The 20325-nt window shown below is 41.2% G+C and overlaps 1 protein-coding gene across 3 annotated transcripts in view; it reads right to left on the bottom strand.

Annotated features, from left to right (window-relative positions):
• The window catches only part of relt (RELT TNF receptor), a 71209-nt gene that overhangs the window by 29277 nt on the left and 21607 nt on the right, over positions 1 to 20325 (bottom strand). For all 3 annotated transcript variants that reach the window (XM_043692182.1, XM_043692180.1, XM_043692183.1), the window contains 2 exons: positions 8003 to 8088; positions 4589 to 4843 (listed from right to left, as the gene is read on the bottom strand). In XM_043692182.1, the coding sequence (XP_043548117.1) occupies positions 4589 to 4843; positions 8003 to 8088 (341 nt within the window). The remainder of the gene's footprint in view (positions 1 to 4588; positions 4844 to 8002; positions 8089 to 20325) is intronic.

Genomic DNA, 20325 nt, shown 5'->3' with positions numbered 1-20325 from the left:
CCCCCTCCCACTCTGCCGTGGACATGGAGGTCCTGGGCCTCCTTCACCGCCGCTTCCTCACCACCAGACGCCTGGAGGAAGAACGCCTCATCTTCCGCCTCGGGACACTTCAACCCCAGGGCATCAATGTGGACTTCAACAGTTTCCTCATTTCCCCTTCCCCCACCTCACCCTAGTTCCAAACTTTCAGCTCAGCACTGTCCCCATGACTTGTCCTACCTGCCTATCTTCTTTTCCACCTATCCACGCCACCCTCCACCTCCACTCACCTATTGTACTCTATACTACTTTCTCCCTACCCCCACCCTCCTCTCACTTATCTCTCCACCTTTCGGGCTCTCTGCCTGTATTCCTGTGAAGGGCCTTTACCCGAAATGTCGATTTTACTGCTCCTCGGATGCTGCCTGAACTGCTGTGCTTTTCCAACACCACTAATTCAGAATCTGATTTCCAGCATCTGCAGTCATTGTTTTTACCTACTAAATTTTCAGTGTCTACCGTATAAGATTGTTTTTAAGACCAAAAATGTTGAATCTTTATTTCTAATATTTGTAGTAAACCATTTCAAATAGTTTTCTTTCTGCTTTTGTGCAGAAAGCTTTGTGCTTTTGTTAAAAAACCATTGGGAGTCTCTTGCAAACCTACTGAATGACTGACCACCATTGCAAAGCTAAGGAAACTCTGATTTATTAAGGAATCAGTGTACATGCAAACCAAGGGGTCCTTCTGATTTTGGTGTCTCTCAGGGTCCTACATTCAGCATGTATTCCCTTGCCTTGTTTGTCCTGATCAAGTGCATCACCTCAGATTTATCCAGATTGAATTCCTTTTGCTCCTGGTCAGCCCATCTGACCAATTCTCTTCCTGTTTAAAGCTATCCTCCTCACTATTTGCCACTCTACCAATTTTTGGATCATCTGCAAACTTACTGATTATGGATGCTATTTGTTAGATACAAGTAGTTTTTCCATGCTATTTGGCATTGTCACTGCTCAAATAGAGTATCAACTCAGACAGCACAAGATAGTTTATGAACTCAGAATGGAAGGCATCACAGATGACAATTAGAATCTACTGCAATCACTACAGAGAAATCAGCAGATGAATCTGAACAACAGAAGGATTAAATTGAAGACTTGTGTACAGGTGTTGTGACCTCGGCCATCTGCAGTAGATATGAATGACCTCATATATCATCACAATTGTAGACGCACATACAATCAAAGAAGCTGTTCCTTCACTACAGCCAGCTGATCAAAAGATGTGATCTCATCATCAGCATAAAGTACAAAATGTCCATCAGTCCCAGAGGTCTACACTTCCCTAACATTGGAAATGGATCAGCAACAACAGTTACAAACACAACAGCACATGCCATGGAAATGATATTCCCCTAAAGAAGGACCCTAGACACCAGACAAGCATCCACACTTCCCATTAGAAGATCTACACAAGTGGAAGATAATGCATGCAATAAATGTGCAGAGACTGACAGAGGTAGGACTAACTAAAATTAACACACAATCCTGTTAATGACCATTTTCTTTGATGACCATGGATATTGGGTAACTTGGAATATTGAGTAACTTGTGGCTGCAAAGGGTACAGCACACAAATTTGTTTTTGTTTTATTGTGAAATGAATTTGTTTGAAGAAACCTATTTGTAGATAGAGTACTATGTGGCCTACTGTAGTTATGTGACCTCTACTTCTGCTGTAAGTGTTTTCACTTTAGTTTATGGTGGCTGTTAAACACTTTGCATGAAACAGCCAAGATGCCTGACTATACCCAGCATCTCGAACTCTTTCTGGAACAGCTCTCTCAGGAATGACAGTCACCACAGTGTCAGATCAAGGAGGAGCTGTGAATGAATCACAGCATTGACATTCTGAAGACAACAACTCTGTGTCACGGTTGGCTAGCAGAGTCCACCCAGGTGTGAGACATTGTATACGCATAAATCAATCATTCTTAAATACTTCCTGAGGACAACTCAGTCTCAGTTTGCTAAAGATATTATTAATCTGGAGAGGGTTTAGAAGAGATTTACCAGGATATTGCCAGGTAGGAAGGGTTTGAGTTATAAGGAGAGGCTGAATAGGCTAGGACTTTTTTCACTGGAGATAGGAGGTTGAGGGATACCCTTCTAGAGGTTTATAAAATAATAAGGAGTATAGATAAGGAAAATGGCAGGTGCCTGTTCCCTTGGATAGGGAATTTAAAGACTAGGGGCATATCTTTAAGGTGAGAGGAGAAACATTTTAAAAAGAGGCACAATTTTGTTTACACAGAGAGTGGTTTGTGTGTGAAGAGGTGGATGCGGGTACAGTTACAATGTTTAAAAGACACTTAACTGAGTACATGAATAAGAAATGTTTGGAGGGATATTAGCCAAGTGCAAGCAGGTGTGACTAGTTTAGTTTGGGATTATGATCGGCATGGTCTAGTTGGACTGTTTCCGTGCTGTATGACCCTATAAGTATTTGGCACTGGGAATGAATGCTGTGAATCCAAACAGCTTTAACTTGAGCCGAAACCACATTTCTAGTCTTTCCTCCTTTCCTTATGATGCTGTTTCTTGCTGATAATGTTTCCACTGAGCAATAATCTCTTTAGTAACAGGTTTTTAATTTGACAGAACTCTCTCCTTGTCATTTTCTCAATCATGAAATTGAATGGAAGTTGCCAGCTCAGGAAAGATGATTGGTCTCTGGTGATTTGAAGCAAATCCCACTGCTCTGTTGCTTCATTGTCATCCTTTAACATTACTCTGCTTAAGCATCAATTTTCCTTTAGCATGCAACGTTCCCTTCCTGGACCACTCCCTGTGTCAAAAGCATTCAAACAACTGTCTCTATAAATAAATCTTGATTATTGGTGGCTCAGCGGTTAGCACTGCTGCCTCACAGTACCAGGGACCCAGGTTTGATTCCAACCTTGGGTGACTGACTGTGTGGAGTTTGTGCATTCACCCCATGTCAGTGCAGGTTTGCTCCGGTTTCCTCTCACAATCCAAAAGGTGTGCTGGTCAGGTGAATTGGCCATGCTAAATTGCCCATAGTGTTAGTCAGGGGTAAATGTAGAGGAATGGGCCTGGGTGGGTTACTCTTCGGAGGGTCGGTGTGGACGTGTTGGGCCAAAGGGACTGTTTCCATACTGTCGGGAATCTAATCTAATTTCTCTTTTTTTAAAAAAGGTCGCTTGTTTCCCTTAGTTTTCAGTTCTGATGAAAGGTATCAACATACTTTCTCGTCATACAGATACTTAAAGATGGATCAAGCAGTTCCAACATCTAATGTTTGTATTTTGTTAATGATTTAAAGCAGGAAAGTTATATATTTATAGATTCTGCTCACTGATGTTACCTCCCCACTTCGCTTAAATTTGTGTCCATATCATTTTAATGCAGGCAGTAACCCATTTAAATTAAGTAGGTTATGATAGCATCAAAACAATGCAGCGTTGGAAGTTATGTAAATGCAAGCGGTGCACCACTTTCATATACAGGTGGTCACATTTCTGGGTCCCAGTTGGAGGCCTTTCCAACAATTCTCCCTCTCCTTGTGCAAACCCACAGTAAACTATTTCCCACCCTATTCAACATGCCACCTACTCCAAACCCACAGGCAAAACTTCCTAACCCAACCACAGCAAGATCCGAGACTTTCTTTGGCAAACCAAGTCCATCGTGAAAAGGCTCCTCCTTGGCTCAGCTGCAGTACTAGACGTTGCCACTACTATCAGTGGCGCTGCAACTGCTAGTCCTACAGAGCTACTGGTCGCTAAATGATCAGCAGTTCTATGAGGTGGGACCTCATCCAGAAGAGATGGAGACTCCTCTCGCGTCATAATGATTAAACACCAGTTGGCTGAAAAATTAAAGCCGGGCATGCCGACCAAATGGAAGCAGGCTTGCCCTTGGCGTTAACACTAAGGTGCAGGGAGCCTGTCTGCAATGCAAAATCCAACCCCAATATTTTACCAAATAACATCATCAACATACTTGCAATCATACAGAGCGCCTCTCACATGGTAACAAAAATTCCAAGGAATTCATTTGAGTAAAATGTGTTTTGATCTGGATGAAAATACTGAAGGTGACCAATAGTGCAAGTATCATACGTACAAAAACAGGAATGCCACCCGCTCTTAAGAGAGATACCATGGTCTAGAAATTGGTTTGTCCCAGTCTACAAGTAAGAACAAGGCGAGGAGATCTACCCCTGCAATGGAACTAATAAACCCAGAGGCCACCCAGTATTGGACAAAAGGCTTTGCTTCTGGGTGGGCTGCATGTAGCCTTATTTTTCTTTAATGTAACTGCTGCTAGGAATATCAATTTAGAAAAACAATGCACCAAACAAGCATTTGCAAATAAGGAGGCCTGATTATTTCTTTTGCTATCTGGTACGGAATGCCCATGCACATAGCACCTGTCATATCGGATGTCTTAGCACTCATTTGAAGTCTGGAAATTATATGCAACATCTGCAACTTCCGACACACATGAAGCTAGCACAGTTAATGCAAACTCAAAAGAAATGTCCTACAGATAAAAGGCATATTCAAGATACTTTCTCTTTTTACCAAGTTTCGCAGTGGAGCTCTCCTCATCAGCTTCTTTCTCTGAGGTGCAGCGATACCCCTTCTTCTTCAAGAAATTGCAGACGAGAATTCCAAGCAATCCTACAATGCAGAAGACTGGCACCAATGCTAACACAGCATATTCAGTGTGTTTCCCCTCCTGCGTCCCCTTCTTGCTGGCGTTGGAAGACTTTGAGACATTCGCTTGATGTGCAGTCCGGATGTCCCTTGCCACACGCAAAAGTCGAGAATACACACCTAACAAAAACAAAAATATTTTTCTGTGAATTTTATCTTACAGTACACATCAAGGTAATAGATTTGTGCATTTAAATTTGTTAGATTATCTTATGTATGACAAACCTTTTTGCTTAATCATCCAGCATTGCTATGATGTAAATTATAGGACATGTTCATGATGTATGTTTATAATTTATTTGTGGTTTCTGGTTTGAACAATGTAGTTTCAGTCGACATTTTTCCTTGGATCTTACAAGCAAGCTAACCATTTTGCCATGGCATTCATTGGCATTGAGATTGCTGAATTCCCCCCCACTATCAACATCCTAAGGAGTTACCATTGACCAGAAACTGACTGGACTAATCATATGAATACAGCAGCTAAAAGAGCAGGTTAGAGGCTAGGAATACTGCAGTGAATACCTCATCTCCTGACTCTCCAAATTCTGTCCACCATCTAAAGTTAGGAGTGTGATGGAATACTCTCCACCTTCCCTGGATGGGTGCAGCTCCAACAACACTAAAGAAGCTTGACACCATTCAGGACAAAGCAGCCTACTTTACTGGCACCATATTCAGTCCCACCACCACTGACAATTAGTAACAACAGTGCATACTAGCTACAAGATTCACTGCAGAAATTCACCACGATCCCTTAGATAATACTTTCCAAACCCACAACCACTTCCATTTAGAAGGATAACTGTAGCAGGCACACACATGCCATTACCTTCAGGTTCCTTTCCAAGCTATGCACGATCCTGATCTGGAACTATATCACTGTTCCTGCACTGTCATAGGGTCAAAGATACCAGCAAAGACCATGAAAGAACTTTATAACAATTGCTCTTGAAACATTAATACATGCATCATGTTTCCTTTTTGAATTTGGATTGATTTTTCTGTACATGGTTAAATCACCACATCAATAAAGAGATTCACTAAATTGCACAAGCTGGAAGAATTAAGCAATCACTTGATATTTTAATAAGTAACCTAATAGTACAGTGAGAGAAATGAGGTCCTGCTTTGTATCCTTACTTGATGTGTTGCTGTTATCAACAATACAAAGAATATTCTCCAAGTTCTATGTTTTGTGCAGTTTGTATCACAGTGTTGAACACTGCAGCCACAGTAGTGATGCAGACATAAGGGGTTACCAGAATGGAGTGATTAGCGAGTATTTTTGGACACTGCACTTGGCGTAAGTCTTGTAAAAGTTTGATTCTCACTGAGAATCACTTGTATTGCCTAAAAGAAAACAATCATGTCCATTACACTTGGACCATTAGATCCTTGTGTGCAGTTGTGCCAAGTCAGGGAGCAGAAGCAGTAAGTGGCAGCTGCTGGGTTGCTCCAGAGAGTAATGTTTTAAGTTATTTTGGGGTAATTTCTGTAGGCTGTGATCATAAACAACCCAATTCTTTGTTTGTGAATGCTAATTACTATAAGAGGATAAAGATGAAATGCCAAGTCCACAAGTTTATCAAGTGAATATGAGCTGTGTGGACTAGAAGGTCATATATTTGGGTAGGCTGATCTGAGCTAGGACAAAATCATGACAATGAAGGTCAGGTACCTGTCTGATGTACAGGCAGGAGTTAGGGCTCATGAAGCATCACCTCAGCGAGGTGTCAATATCTTCAGAATGAGAAGGAAATGTGCTAGAATTGGCAAGTATTGGAAGATATCTAAATTGTTTATGGGTTTCAGAATTTTAATGTAGCAATTAAATTTTATTTTCACTTGGTTGAATTATTCTTATCCTTTCCATTGAGTTCCTCTACAATGCATATCAAGGCAGCAGATCACTAGAAAGCATGTGGCGAAAATTAACAAAGATCTACCAGTTTCTCCATCAGGCAACATGACGAGGAAAGCTAAAATGGAATTTTACGATGAGGTTTCAACATATCTTTCATAATTTTATAGTCTGTCCAAATGTAAATATTCTGAGGGTGAAACTGCTGATGGAACTTCCAATAGCATTATATAAGCAAAATACTGCAGATGCTGGAATCCTGAAACAGAGAATGCTGGAGAAACTCAGCAGGTTTGGCAGTATCTGTGGAGGGAGAAATAGTTAACAGTTTGATTTTGGTATAAAGAAGAGTCATAATGGACCAGAAATGTATCTCTGTTTTTTCTCTCTCTGCCAGACCTGCTGAATTTCTCCAGCATTCTCTGTGTTTCTTCTAAAAGAATAACACAGTGACAAATCTCTGTCAGAAGACAATTCAGGCAAAATTCCAGCACATCAGTCTACCTCCGGGATCAACAGTATTCAATCGTGACATGTTGTACTCTATATATACCTTCCCATTGACTCAATAATTTCATATTCTCGGTTTATATTTATCATTATAACATTTAACCGCTATCTTCCATAGCTATTCATCTAGTTTTGTTTAGGAAGGCATTGTTAATATAGCATTCATTTATAAACAATTTCATGTGTAATGTCTGGTTCTGTGAATAAATTCATCTGATAATGAATAGTGTAATGTTCTCATCATGTTCTTTAATGCCTGGCAGGCCATGCAGCTGCAATTGTCATCTCTGTACTGATCTTGGCCACTAACTCAAATATCAAGCCACTAGTGGCACCAGGACCTTTATCGTGTACTTTTACAGTAATCCCATATCAGCTTAAAAATAGTTAGCAGGAATCCTGCCAATATCATATTGACAGAAAGCAACAACATCACTGACCTCCATACATGCTGATCTGAACAGAGTTAGGGAAGTAACAAAGAGATTGCACAAATACCAGCGATTTGATGATCTGTTCCCAGCAATTATACCTTCTTGTAATTATAAGTCTCTAACAGAGGGTTTTTTTAAAAGATTGGAATATCAAATTAATGGCCAAGGCCTGACATAAAAGGCATCATGAAAGCTTGCAAGGGTGGCAGATTAGACAAAGCTGGGCAGAAAACGGAGCTTTAGACAGATTATATTACTGCACAATCAGAAACAAAAACAGAAATTGCTGGAGAAACTCAGCAGGTCTGGCAACATCTGTAGAGAGAGAAACAGAGATAACCTTGCTGGTCCAATGACCTTTCTTCAGAACTCGGCTCAGCAGTTTCTGATTTTGTTTCAGATTTCTAGCATCCACTGTTCTTTTGCTTTTTATTCACTGCAATCAGTTGTCCTCTGCCAATTATGACTAACCTGCACATGCCACGGTTCCTTTTGGAGCAGAAGAACATGGTAGGCATTCCCCCACTTCAGAAAGTCCTTCAGCTACAGTGTAGTACCTGCAAATCAAAGCAAAAACACATTGTCAATGCAACACAATACAAATCATGCACATCCTGGGTATTCAGCTGGCTGCTATATTGTTAATGTTCTATTACACCAACTTATGCTTATATGGGGCATTTAACATCATGAAATCAAGCCTTAGTGTGCCCCATTAAAAACAGATAGCCAATGAGATACAAAATTAGCTTGATGGTAGAAGACAGAGGATGGTGGAAGATGACCTGCGGTTTGCCACAGGGATTGGTTCTCGGTTCACTGTTGTTTGTCATTTACATCAACAATTTGGAAGAGCAGATAGGAAGTACAGTTAGTAAGTTTGCAGATGACACCAAAATTAGTTGCATCGTGGGACAATGAAGATGGTTATCTAAGAGTTCTTGATCAGATGGGCCAATAGGTCGAGAAGTGGGAGTTTAATTTGCATAAATGCAAAATGTTGCATTTTGGTAAGGCAAACCAGGGCAGGACTTACATAGTTAATAGTAGGGCCCTTGGGAGTGTTGCTGAACAGCAGGACCTAGGGAGTGTTGGACTTTGGCTCAATCTACCAATTTAAATTTACTTTCTTCTATCTGTGAGCCAAGTCCTGCGTGTTCTTTTAAATGAAGCAATAGGAGAAGATATTCGGTCTCACACTCTTAATTTATTTTACACAGTAAGTGGACAAAGCATTCAGAGCTCTAGGTCTAAACCTCTTTGTCCCTGACAAACTACAAAGTGTGTCAGTTCAAAAAGTAAGACCTCGTTTTATCCCTGCCCCAGTCTTTTATACAATAAAAAACGTCATATAAACACTGAGGTAGAATTATCTTCTGATTGGGTGTTGCTCTGACTCCATTCCCCGCCTCCTCGCATTCCTAGCTGTCCGACCCCACGTGACCTTCTTTTGCCTGCGAAATGGAGCATCACGTGACCTCCTCGACCCACTTCCGAGGCGCGAAACGGAACATCACGTGATCGCCCACCCTCTTCCGGGGCGCAAAACGGGACGCCACGTGACCGCCCCGCACTCTTCCGGGGCGCGAAACGGGACGTCACGTGACCACCCCCCCCCCCCCTGCTTGAGTCACCACAGGGTTTTGAGTGCTGAATCCATCCAGAGTCACAGCCAGCCTTCTGTTTTTAAAGTAAGGGATATATTTACAGGAGTAGCTTTCGTTTTAAATTCCAGATTTTTAAAATTAAAATCCAAATTTCACCAGCTGCCACAGTGGAATTCAAACCCACATCCTCAGAATGTTAGCCTGAAGCTTTGGATTTCAGGTCCAGTGATGTTTGCCACAAACTCCCCCTCTCTGCTCATCGGAATAAATGAGTCAAAGCATCCATTCACACATATGAACAGGGCTCATATTGTAGTTACAACACCAGAACAGACTACACCAAGGAAATGTCCAGTGAGTGCCTTTCGAATCAGCTACAGGGCAAGTCCTCAGCAGAAATTAAAATTCAACGCAAGTAAATTTGGAATAAATATTTCTGACTTAAGAATGATAAACATTTGGCAGGGTATGCTCTGCCAAGTAAGGGAGACAACAGACAGGGGTAATAAAAAGGTGGTTGAATTGAGAGAAAAAGGTTGGTTAACTATAGGGTTGAGTTTCAAAGTCTTCCTTCCCCTTCAATTTTGGCTCTATATTCACCTGTGATTGTGTGTGTGATACAGAAAACACACAGCATAATTATCGACAGAAAATATTTGAGATAAAAAAGGGACACTTGGTCAGCTCTAACCTAGGGTCTAAAGGAGTGCTATATTAAGGGAGAAAAGGAAGTTCTTTTTCCATGTGGTTTCATTTCCTTTCCTCCTGCCCTTGCGTTGAGATTCATTTTTCTTAGAATTCATAACAGAAAGCGAGAGAAACTTTCCCATCATTCCCCAAGGCTTGATACAATCTCATATTTGAAGAACCTGTCCCACCCTAATCTCAAACAGCTGCGCTTAAAAGTAACTATTGACTCCACAGTTTGAAGGATTTTAATGTACGGCAAAAATGCTGGAATATTTAAGCATTGTCTACTTTGTTTTGAGCTCTAAATATTTCAAATTTTGTCAAGTTAATACTTTAGTCCTCTGCAGGATGTTAATGAGCTCATTTTAAACTATGCTACTTTACTGAGACACTGATTCGATCAATGCAAAGGGGAGAGCATCATAGTCTGTATAACAGTCCTGACATCTTAACATTTGTCCCACATAAGTAACCAAACTGATGACTGAATATTAAAAGCTGTCACTGGATTTCTTATTATTATGAATAATATTGTGTAATTTGCTCAAGTCAATCAACAGCAGTATTATATTTCAAATTAAATGCTTCCCTTTTTTTAAAACAAACTCTTTTCAAAACTCCACCTGCTGGAAATCACATTATAATTGATAGAAAATTATGGCCCACACAAGTTCAATTTTCTGTTTTATGCTGGTGTCAGACATCCAGTTGAATCTTGACATCGCGAGTGCAGAATTGGGGCAAAGTCCCATCATAAACCTGGGCTGAGGACCACATCATGCAGGAAGCCCAGCAGTTTTAACTGAGCTTACACAGGCTGCTTTCAGACAGAGCGAGGGGTGGATAGGGCTTCAATTTAGGGACCTATCTGAGGCACCCTCTAGCAGGTATTTCTACCCCCATCCTTTCTTAATGCCCACAGCCTAACCCACCCAAGCCCCATCAGCCTTTTGCTGAGACACGACTCCTGACTCCCTTCGACCTCATCGTGTTCCCAGTATGGGACTGAGCATTTTTGGGATGGCAGTGGTTCAGTAATTAGCACTGCTGCCTCAAGATGCCAGGGTCCCAGATTCAATCCAGCCTTGGACAACTGTCTGCTTGGAGTTTGTACATTCTCCCTGTGTCAGCATGGTTTTCTGCCGAGTGGTCTGGTTTCCTCCCACAATCCAGATGTGCAGGTTTGATGGATTGGATATGCTAAACTGCCCTGAAGTGTTCAGGGATGTGCAGGCTAGGTGGGTTAGCCACAGTAAATACTGAGTGAGCAGAGTGAGTCTGGGTGGGATGCTGTTCAGAGGGTTGATGCAGGAATCGATGGGCTGAATGGCCTCTTTCCGCAGTGTAGGAATTCTGTGATGATGGGATAGCCTATAGTTGTAGCAGTGGCCATCATGCCTTTCTGGCACTACCCATACTACAGAGCTATTGGCCAATCTGATTACCCAGCTACTCTCTGAACTCTCTCTCCCACAAATGGGGAGGCAGGTGTTTCCTAGTGAAAATTAATGGTGGTCCCAGGATTAAATTGCTGCTAGGCAACCTTTTAGCGAGGGTGGATTTGCTACAGTGATCATGGCACCCCATAATATTTTGTCCGCGAGGTTATCACGCTCTTAAATTTCTATACTATCTTTCTGCAATGTGTACTTTAAGCCTCCTGTTCGTATCAACTAAATAGGGTGAATTTTCAGTAAATCTCAGTCCACTCAGCATTAGTTCATCAGACACCAGTGTAGCTTTCATTAAGCAAATAGCATTGAGTTCAAAGTTAGGGGAAAGAATGCCAAGTTTGATAAAGAAAAGGAATCCCATGGATTTGTCCAACAATTTATTTAAACAAAGAGATTCAAACAGCTTTCAAAACAAAGGCTATGCTAAAATATATGCGAAGAGATAATTAGGAGCTAATGTTGTCTAAAGTTATCAAAAATATAGAAAAGAAAGCTCAACTGAATTAGCATATAAGGCACAATTAAGAATTTACTCACTATAGTGTTCTCAAAGAAATGACATAAGTAAGGAAATGAGTCATTGAGTTAAACAAGACTGTGAATCATTTTAAACAATGAGAGACAAGACTATCGGCACTGTCTCCTTGATGTCTAGTAGATTATAAGTACATAATGTTGACCGACTGAGCTTGCTGTCTCAGAGAATGGGAAAAAAAAACAATCTTCTCAAATTGATTAGCAAGCCAATTAGAAAACTTAAAGGGCTGGTAGAAATTCTGTAGAAAGAGAGAGAGAAGAAGCTCAGTGGATGCAGGCAGGGCAATTCAGATTGACTTAATGGTAAGAAAGTGCATGGTATTCATGCCTATGGATAATGGCATGAACAGAGGATCTTTGTTCTGCCATGATAGTGTCCCTACCTCTGTGCTAGGAAGCCTGGGTTCAAGACCCACCTGTTCCAGAGAGGTGTAATAACACACCTGAACAGGATGATTTTTTTTAAATGGCTGATTACAAAAACAAAAGCTACAATATTTGGTTAGTCTTTGAGTCTTGTAAGGAGGTGGTGGGAATGTTTGATTTTGTAAGTTGTTATATTTAAATCAAGTTTAGTTCCAAGTTAGAAGGGAGTTGGGGGTACAGAAGATAGAATTACCAGTCTGGTTGCAAGGGCCATGCATTTCACATTGCCATTGAGAAGGGCTTTGAGAGAAAGAAAACAAGTTTGGGGTTGCAGTCTCCTAATGCACCTTGAATTTCTATGTTAAAATGTGTGTGATCTATGCATATTTCAAAATAGTGGCATATAGGTGTTGGTTACTTCCATAAAGGGCTTTAAAAATAATTAGGTCATAGAATTCTTTCAGAAGAATGACCTAATCTAGTATGAGTCAAAGAGCAAGGCACCCTGGTATGTAACTGGAAGATTTAGAATTAGAATTCCTACAGTGTGGAAACAGGCCCTTCCGTCCAACAAGTCCACACCAACCCTGCGAAGACTAACTCACCCAGACCCATTCCCTACCTTATATTTACCCCTGACTAATGCACCTAGATTACACATCCCTGAACACTATGGGCAATTTAGAATGGCCAATTCACCTAACCTGCAGATCTTTGGATTGTGGGAGGAAACTGGAGCAGCTGGAAGAACCCCACGCAGACACAGGGGGAATGTGCAAATTCCACACAGACAGTCACCCAAGGCTGAAATTGAACCCGGGTCCCTGGCACTGTGAGGCAGCAGTGCGAACCACTGAGCCACCATGCTGCCCCATGATTGTTAGTACAGTGCTGGGTTTACCACTGTCAGTGTATTCAGTGAGGGCCATCAGTTTGTTTTTGCTTCATGATAATCAATGGTAGCTTAGAAAAACACAAGAGATGGGATTCTTTTAAGCAGTTTTGGAGGAGACCTGGCTGGGCCAAGGAGCAAAATATAGCCTCTATAGTGAGTTTGTGCGAATTTAAAAAGTTGCTGGAGGATTCAGGCTAGAATGAAGAAACTTCTGATATAACCCTCACCATCAAAGTCACTTCTGAGATAAGAAGCTCCCCATCTGAGACGGGGAAAAAAGGAGCAGGTATCGAAATCAAAGAATTGCTTTAGATTAGTTTCGGACAAATGAAGTAAGAGACAGTAGAAATTATAGCCATTGCAAGGCAGCATTTATAGAGGTTAATTAAGTCCTAGGTGAGGAAAATGGAATTGGCCAAGGCTATATCACTTGATTGTAACTGAATGGCCACTAGTTACCAAACAAGAGGAGTCATCTGATTGGACAAAATATGGGAAGGGATAGACAAAATTTGAAGTTGGCAAATTTGCAACATATATAAAGTAAAACAAGTAACAATTGATGAAACAGAGAGATATGGAGCTTAGTGAATTTGTACTAAATATGATCAAGCAATGCAGAGCAGCAATAAAAGCCAATGGAATATGAAAATACCTTACAAAAGAAATAGGATGAGAGTCAGAGGAGGTAATGATCAAACATTATAGTACTCTGATTAGACCACAATTTGAATACGGCATCCAGTCAATAATAGAAATATTCAAACACTGGAATTACAATATTAAAGGGCTACAAGGTTGATCACCAGTCTGAGGTCGGAGTTATGAAAGCTTGAGATACTTGAGTACTTAAAGCTTGACAGCGGTGACTGACAGTGATGGGTCTGTGTGTGTGTACTCTTGTAGGAGATAAACAAATGATTTAGAAGCAGCTAACATGTAATTTTCTGTTAAATTAAACTGAAATGGAATTAGAGTCATAGAAATATACAGCATGGAAACAGATCCTTCAGTCCAACTTGTTCATGCTGACCAGGTATCCTAAATAAATCTAGTCCCATCTGCCAGCATTTGGCCCATATCCCTCTAAACCATTCCTATTCACATACCCACCCAGATGCCTTTTAAATATTGTAATTGTACCTCTGGCAGCACATTCCATACATGCACCAACCTCTGCGGGAAAACGTTACTCCTTAGGTCCCTTTTAAATTTTACCCCTCACACCTTAAACCTTTGCCCTCCAGTTTTGGGATCCCCCACCTGGGGAAAGAACTTTGTCTATTTAGAACATAGAACATAGAAGAATACAGCGCAGTACAGGCCCTTCGGCCCTCGATGTTGCGCCGATCCAAGCCCACCTAACCTACACTAGCCCACTATCCTCCATATGCCTATCCAATGCCCGCTTAAATGCCAATAATGAGGGAGAGTCTACCACTGCTACTGGCAGGGCATTCCATGAACTCATGACTCGCTGAGTAAAGAACCTACCCCTAATATCTGTCCTATACCTACCCCCCCTTAATTGAAAGCTATGCCCCCTTGTAATAGCTGACTCCATACGTGGAAAAAGAATTCTATTGTAAGGGGAGTAGATAGGTGGTTTTGTGGCCGAAAACGAGACTCCCGGATGGTATGTTGCCTCCCAGTTGCTCAAGTCAGGGATGTCACCGATTGGCTGCAGAGCATTCTGAAAGGGAAGGGTGAACAGCCAGTTGTTGTGGTGCACATTGGCACCAATGATATAAGTAAAAAAAACGAGATGAGGTCCTGAAAGCAGAATTCAGGGAGCTAGGAGACAAGTTAAAGAGGAAGACCTCAAAGGTAGTGATTTTGGGATCGCTACCAGTGCCACATGCGAGCCAGGGTAGAAATGAAAGAATAGGCAGGATGAACATGTGGCTTGAGGGATGGTGTAGGAGGGAGGGCTTCAGACTTGTGGGACATTGGGACCGGTTCTGGGGAAGATAGGACTATTACAAATTGGATGGTCTACACCTGAACTAATGTCCTTGAGGGAGTTTTTGCTACTGCTGTTGGGGAGGCTTTAAACTAATGTGGCAGGGGGCTGAGAACTAGAAGAGAAGATTATTAGTCAGTGAGGTGGAAACTGGAGACTGAGACTTTAGTAATGGTAAGACTAGGCAGAGAGCAAATGGACGCAAAAGAACTGGCGGCCTGAAGTGCATATACTTTATTGCAAGGAGTATAGTGGGTAAGGCAGATGAACCTAGGGCTTGGATTGATGCCTGGCAGTATGATATCATTGCAATCACAGAGACTTGGTTGAAGGGACAGCATGATTTGCAACTAAATGGTCCAGGATATAGATGCTTTTCAAAGAATTCAATAAGGTTTTTGAGGCACGACCTGCCCTTCACAAAACCATGCTGACTATCCTTGATCACATTATTCCTATCCAGATGTTCATAAATCCTATGCCTTACAATTCTCTCTAAGATTTTGCCCACAACAGAAGTGAGACTCACCGGCCTATAATTACTAGGGTTATCCCTACTCCCCTTCTTGAACAAGGGAACCACATTTGCTAGCCTCCAATTTTCTGGCACTACTCCTGTAGACAACGAGGACATAAAAACCAAGGCCAATGGCTCTGAAATCTCCTCCCTTGCTTCCCAGAGAATCCTAGGATAAATGCCATCAGGCCCAGGGGACTTATCTATTTTCACCCTTTCCAGAATTCTTATCTATTTTCACCCTTTCCAGAATTTACTCTGTCCATGCCTCTCAAGGTCAACCCTCAGCCTTTGAGGCTCCAGGGAAAATAGCCCCAGTCTATTCAGCCTCTTCCTATGGGTCTTCCAACCCTGGCAACATCCTTCAAAATCATTTCTGAACCATTTCAAGTTTCGCAACATCCTTCCTATAGGAAGAAGACCAGAATTGCATGTAGTATTCCAAAAGTGCCTAACCAATATCCTGCCCAACTGCAACATGACTTCCCAACTCCTATACTTAATATTCTGACCAATAAAAGCAAGCATACCAACTACCTTCTTCACTAGCCTATCTACCTGCAACTCCACTTTCAAGGATCTATGTTCCAACACTCCAAGGTATCTTTGTTCAGCAGCACTTCTCAGGACCTCGCCATTAAGTATACAAATCCTGCCCTGATTTGCCTTTACAAAATGCAGGGCCTCACATTTATCTAAATTAAACTCTATCTGCCACTCCTTGGCCCATTGTACTCTGTGGTAACCTTCTTCGCTGTCCACTACACCTCCAATTTTAGTGTCATTTGCAAACTTACTAACCATACCTCCTATTTCATATCCAAATTATTTATATAATTGACGAAAAGCAATGGACCCAGCACTGATCCTTGTGGCACACCGCTGATCAGAGGCCTCCAGTCTGAAAAGCAACCTTCCACCACCCCCTCTGTCTTCTACATTTGAGCCAGTTCTGTATCCAAACTAATAGTTCTTACTGTATTCTGTGTAGTCTAACATTGCTAACCAGTCTGCCATGAGGAACCTTGTTGAACGCCTTACTGAAGTTCATATGGATCAAGTCCAACATTCTGCCCTCATCAATCCTCTTTGTTACTCCTCAAAAAACTCCATCAAGATCATGAGACATGATTTTCCACACACAAAGTCATAATGACTATCCCTAACCAGTCCTTGCCTTTCCAAATACATGTAATCCTGTCCCTCAGGATTCCCTCCAACAACTTGCCCACCACCGATGTCAGGCTGACTGGTCTATAGATCCCTGGCTTTTCCTTACCACCTTTCTTAAATACATGATTTTGAATTGGCAAACAGTAATTCTCAAACTGACAGCATAAAATTCTTATTTACAGAAAGGCAATTATACGTATGTGCTCTATCCTTTCAGATAAATCAGTGACAACAAAACTCCTGGAACCATTTAAGATACAACTTGAGGCTGCAATAGGGTGGTATTAAAATCTCAGAGGAAGAATTACTTCAGTCAAATGATTTGAACACCAGGTTATAGTCCAACAGGTTTAATTGGAAGCACACTAACTTTCGGAGCGACGCTCCTTCATCAGGTGGTATCACCTGATAAAGGAGCATCACTCCGAAAGCTAGTGTGCTTCCAAATAAACTTGTTGGACTATAACCTGGTGTTGTGTGATTTTTAACTTCAGTCAAATGGCCGTCGTTATGCTTAATCAGTTTATGATTTTGTAATATATCATTCATGGCATACAACTATTAACTGAATGCAAACCCAACAATCTGAAAAACACCAGTATCCTAACACTTCACATTTGAGAGTTGGCTTTGCATGCAAGCCAGACAGAAGGACATCAATCCATCTCTGCATGTTCAACATAGGCAGCTTTTATAAAAGGACAGCCTCACTGCATTCCTCTGGATCTACTGACACACCATCAGTTAAGGAGGAAGCTCTGCTTTTTGTGGTAAATGGAAATACCTACACACCTGTAAAGATACCTTCTTTGTGTTTGGAATTTAAATAGCTTGTTAGGGCAGGAGTGGAGAGAATTTCAGTTTCTGATGCATTCTTTCTCTGATTTTATAGCATTCAATGCTCAGACAGGATAACCAGAAATGAAATGTTATAAAGCCAACGTTCCTCACACAATAAAACCTTAGAGATCAAATTAAAGTAAAATAGTTTTAATTTCCATGGTAAAGGGAGAACATATACTTCAATCCTGCTTTTTTCACTGGTCATCCTTGCAAAAGTCTGCAGTTACCCAAAACGCATGAAGTCCTGGCTATAGCTACCCAAAGCTAATTTCTTATATTCATTCATGGGATCTGAGCATTACAGGCAAGGGCAACATTTATTGCTCATTCCTAATTGTCTTTGAGAAGGCAGTGTTGCTCTAACTTCCTGGACACTACTGACCGCTTTACTCATCCATTTCAAAGGCAGTTCAGGATCAGTTCACATTGTCTAGGGCCTGGAGTTGCATGGTCCAGAGTGAGTAAGAATGGCAGAATTCATAAAGGACATGAGTTAAACCAGTGGACTTTTACAACAATTCACTAGTCTTAGAGTTACCATGACTAATACCAGTTTTTTAATCCATAGGTAATCAGTTGAATTTAAACTGCTTAGCTATTATGTTGGGATTTAAACACACACCTCAGGATTATTAATGCAGTAACATTATGACACTTCTACTGTAGCCTTCCTCATGCCTTCATCAACAATCAACATGTACCAAGGACTCTGAGCACAGAATGTTACAAAACCGTGATGGCTCCGATACATAATGTACACTTCTGGATATTTTTGAAGGTATTCCTAATACCCAATTAATAAGCCATTAGATGTAATGGAAAGGTGTAGATTAAGGTATCAGTGATGAGTAATGATCTCACTTCACTCAGTAGCTGAATTTACAGGGTATTTCCTGTGAATCTGATTCAGAGATTTAAAATTCAGCTCAGTTTCGAGAAACCTAGTTCTTATTTTAATATTATTTTAGGATAAGATTAATATGCCATGTAATTTATTCTGTGGACTGAAAGTCTTGCAAAGATTTTTGGTCTCCTCAGCATTCATTAATGTTTCCCTTCACGTTGAAAAGCACTTTTTATCTGACCTATAAACTGACAGTGCAGAAATCATACAAGGCCAATATCGGATTCTTTTGTTTTCCTTTTCCGAAATGTGCCAACACATTTAAATGGTAAAGAATTACTGTTGTAATTTTTAAACCATTATAGTTTGATATCCGTATACAGCTAATGGCAGCAACCTTCAGATTGCAAACTACAGATTCTGAGGCTAATTATAGTACATTGATAAAGGATATCTAGCTGTTAGCTTTTTAATGGAATACCTGTATGCTGAACCCAATTATATTGCATGGTGTTTGTGAAATAGTCAAGATGACGCTATTAGTGCAGTGACATCTGAAGCCAGCAATGATCTTTAACCATAGATGACTATGCTAGCTCACAATTAGATCCATGGCTTGGTTTTCCATGTTTGAGATTTTGGTTTATTAATATTGAAGAGTTTCACTCTGTGAGGTCACAAAAATATTGCTGGACTCTTGTCATTTTCAGTACACACACTGAATACCATGGAATGTTGAAAGCCCATCTCATTTGTCTATTTTTTTTCAACTTCAGTGGAAATTTCAAGCTCATTTAAAAGTGAGCACATCTCAATAATTTGTCCACAGATATAAGAATCCTCGAAACTCAACTGGTAACATTGCAATTGATGCGACTGAAAACAAACACATACATAATCCCCAATAATAAACATAACATTTGATCCCATTTTAAACATAATAGTGTACAGTAGAATGCAGGAGGAACTGGCCCAGTCACTATACTAAACCTTCACTTGATTTTAAGTAGCATGGTTCAGCTGTTAACTATTTAGGCATTTGTTGGGAATGCAGGTCTACACAAGGTGGTTATATTTAAAATGTCTCCTTTAACTTCAGGTGAAATAGAATGTTCTGGATGGGCGCAGGGTTAGGGGAGGTCAGGTTGGAGGATTGCTGGTAATCATGGTTCAGAGTCAAGCTCATTTGACATGGTTGTCAGTGGAAAAGAAAACTATTGAAAATCAATTTAGAGACATCATACCTGGACAAAAACAAAGGAACACACACACACATCACCTAGTGGTTGAATTTTGTCAAGGCTCCAGTGGCTATTGCTGTCTCAGAGTTTGTGACCCTAAATGACCCTAAACCCACATCTTGGAGAAAGTGAGGACTACAGATGCTGGAGATCAGAGCTTAAAAATGTGTTGCTGGAAAAACGCAGCAGGTCAGGCAGCATCAAAGGAACAGGAGAATTGACGTTTCGGGCATAAGCCTTCTTCAGGAATGAGGACAGTGTGCCAAGCAGGCTAAGATAAAAGATACGAGGTAAAAACAATGACTGCAGATGCTGGAAACCAGATTCTGGATCAGTGGTGCTGGAAGAGCACAGCAATTCAGGCAGCATCCGAAGACAGGCAAAATCGACGTTTCGGGCAAAAGCCCTTCATCAGGAATAAAGGCAGAGAGCCTGAAGCGTGGAGAGTTAAGCTAGAGGGGGGTGGGGGTGGGGAGAGAGTGGCATAGAGTACAATAGGTCAGTGGGGAAGGAGATGAAGGTGATAGGTCAGGGAGGAGAGGGTGGAGTGGATAGGTGGAAAAGGAGCTGGGCAGGTCGGACAAGTCCGGACAGGTCAGGGGAGCGAGTTTCTGGAGGTTAGAAGCTAGGATGAGGTGGGGGAACGGGAAATGAGGAAACTGTT

Source organism: Chiloscyllium plagiosum, chromosome 6, assembly GCF_004010195.1.
Source record: "Chiloscyllium plagiosum isolate BGI_BamShark_2017 chromosome 6, ASM401019v2, whole genome shotgun sequence".
In the NCBI taxonomy this organism is placed as follows: Eukaryota; Metazoa; Chordata; class Chondrichthyes; order Orectolobiformes; family Hemiscylliidae; genus Chiloscyllium; species Chiloscyllium plagiosum.
This window is presented reverse-complemented; position numbering and strand designations above follow the sequence as displayed.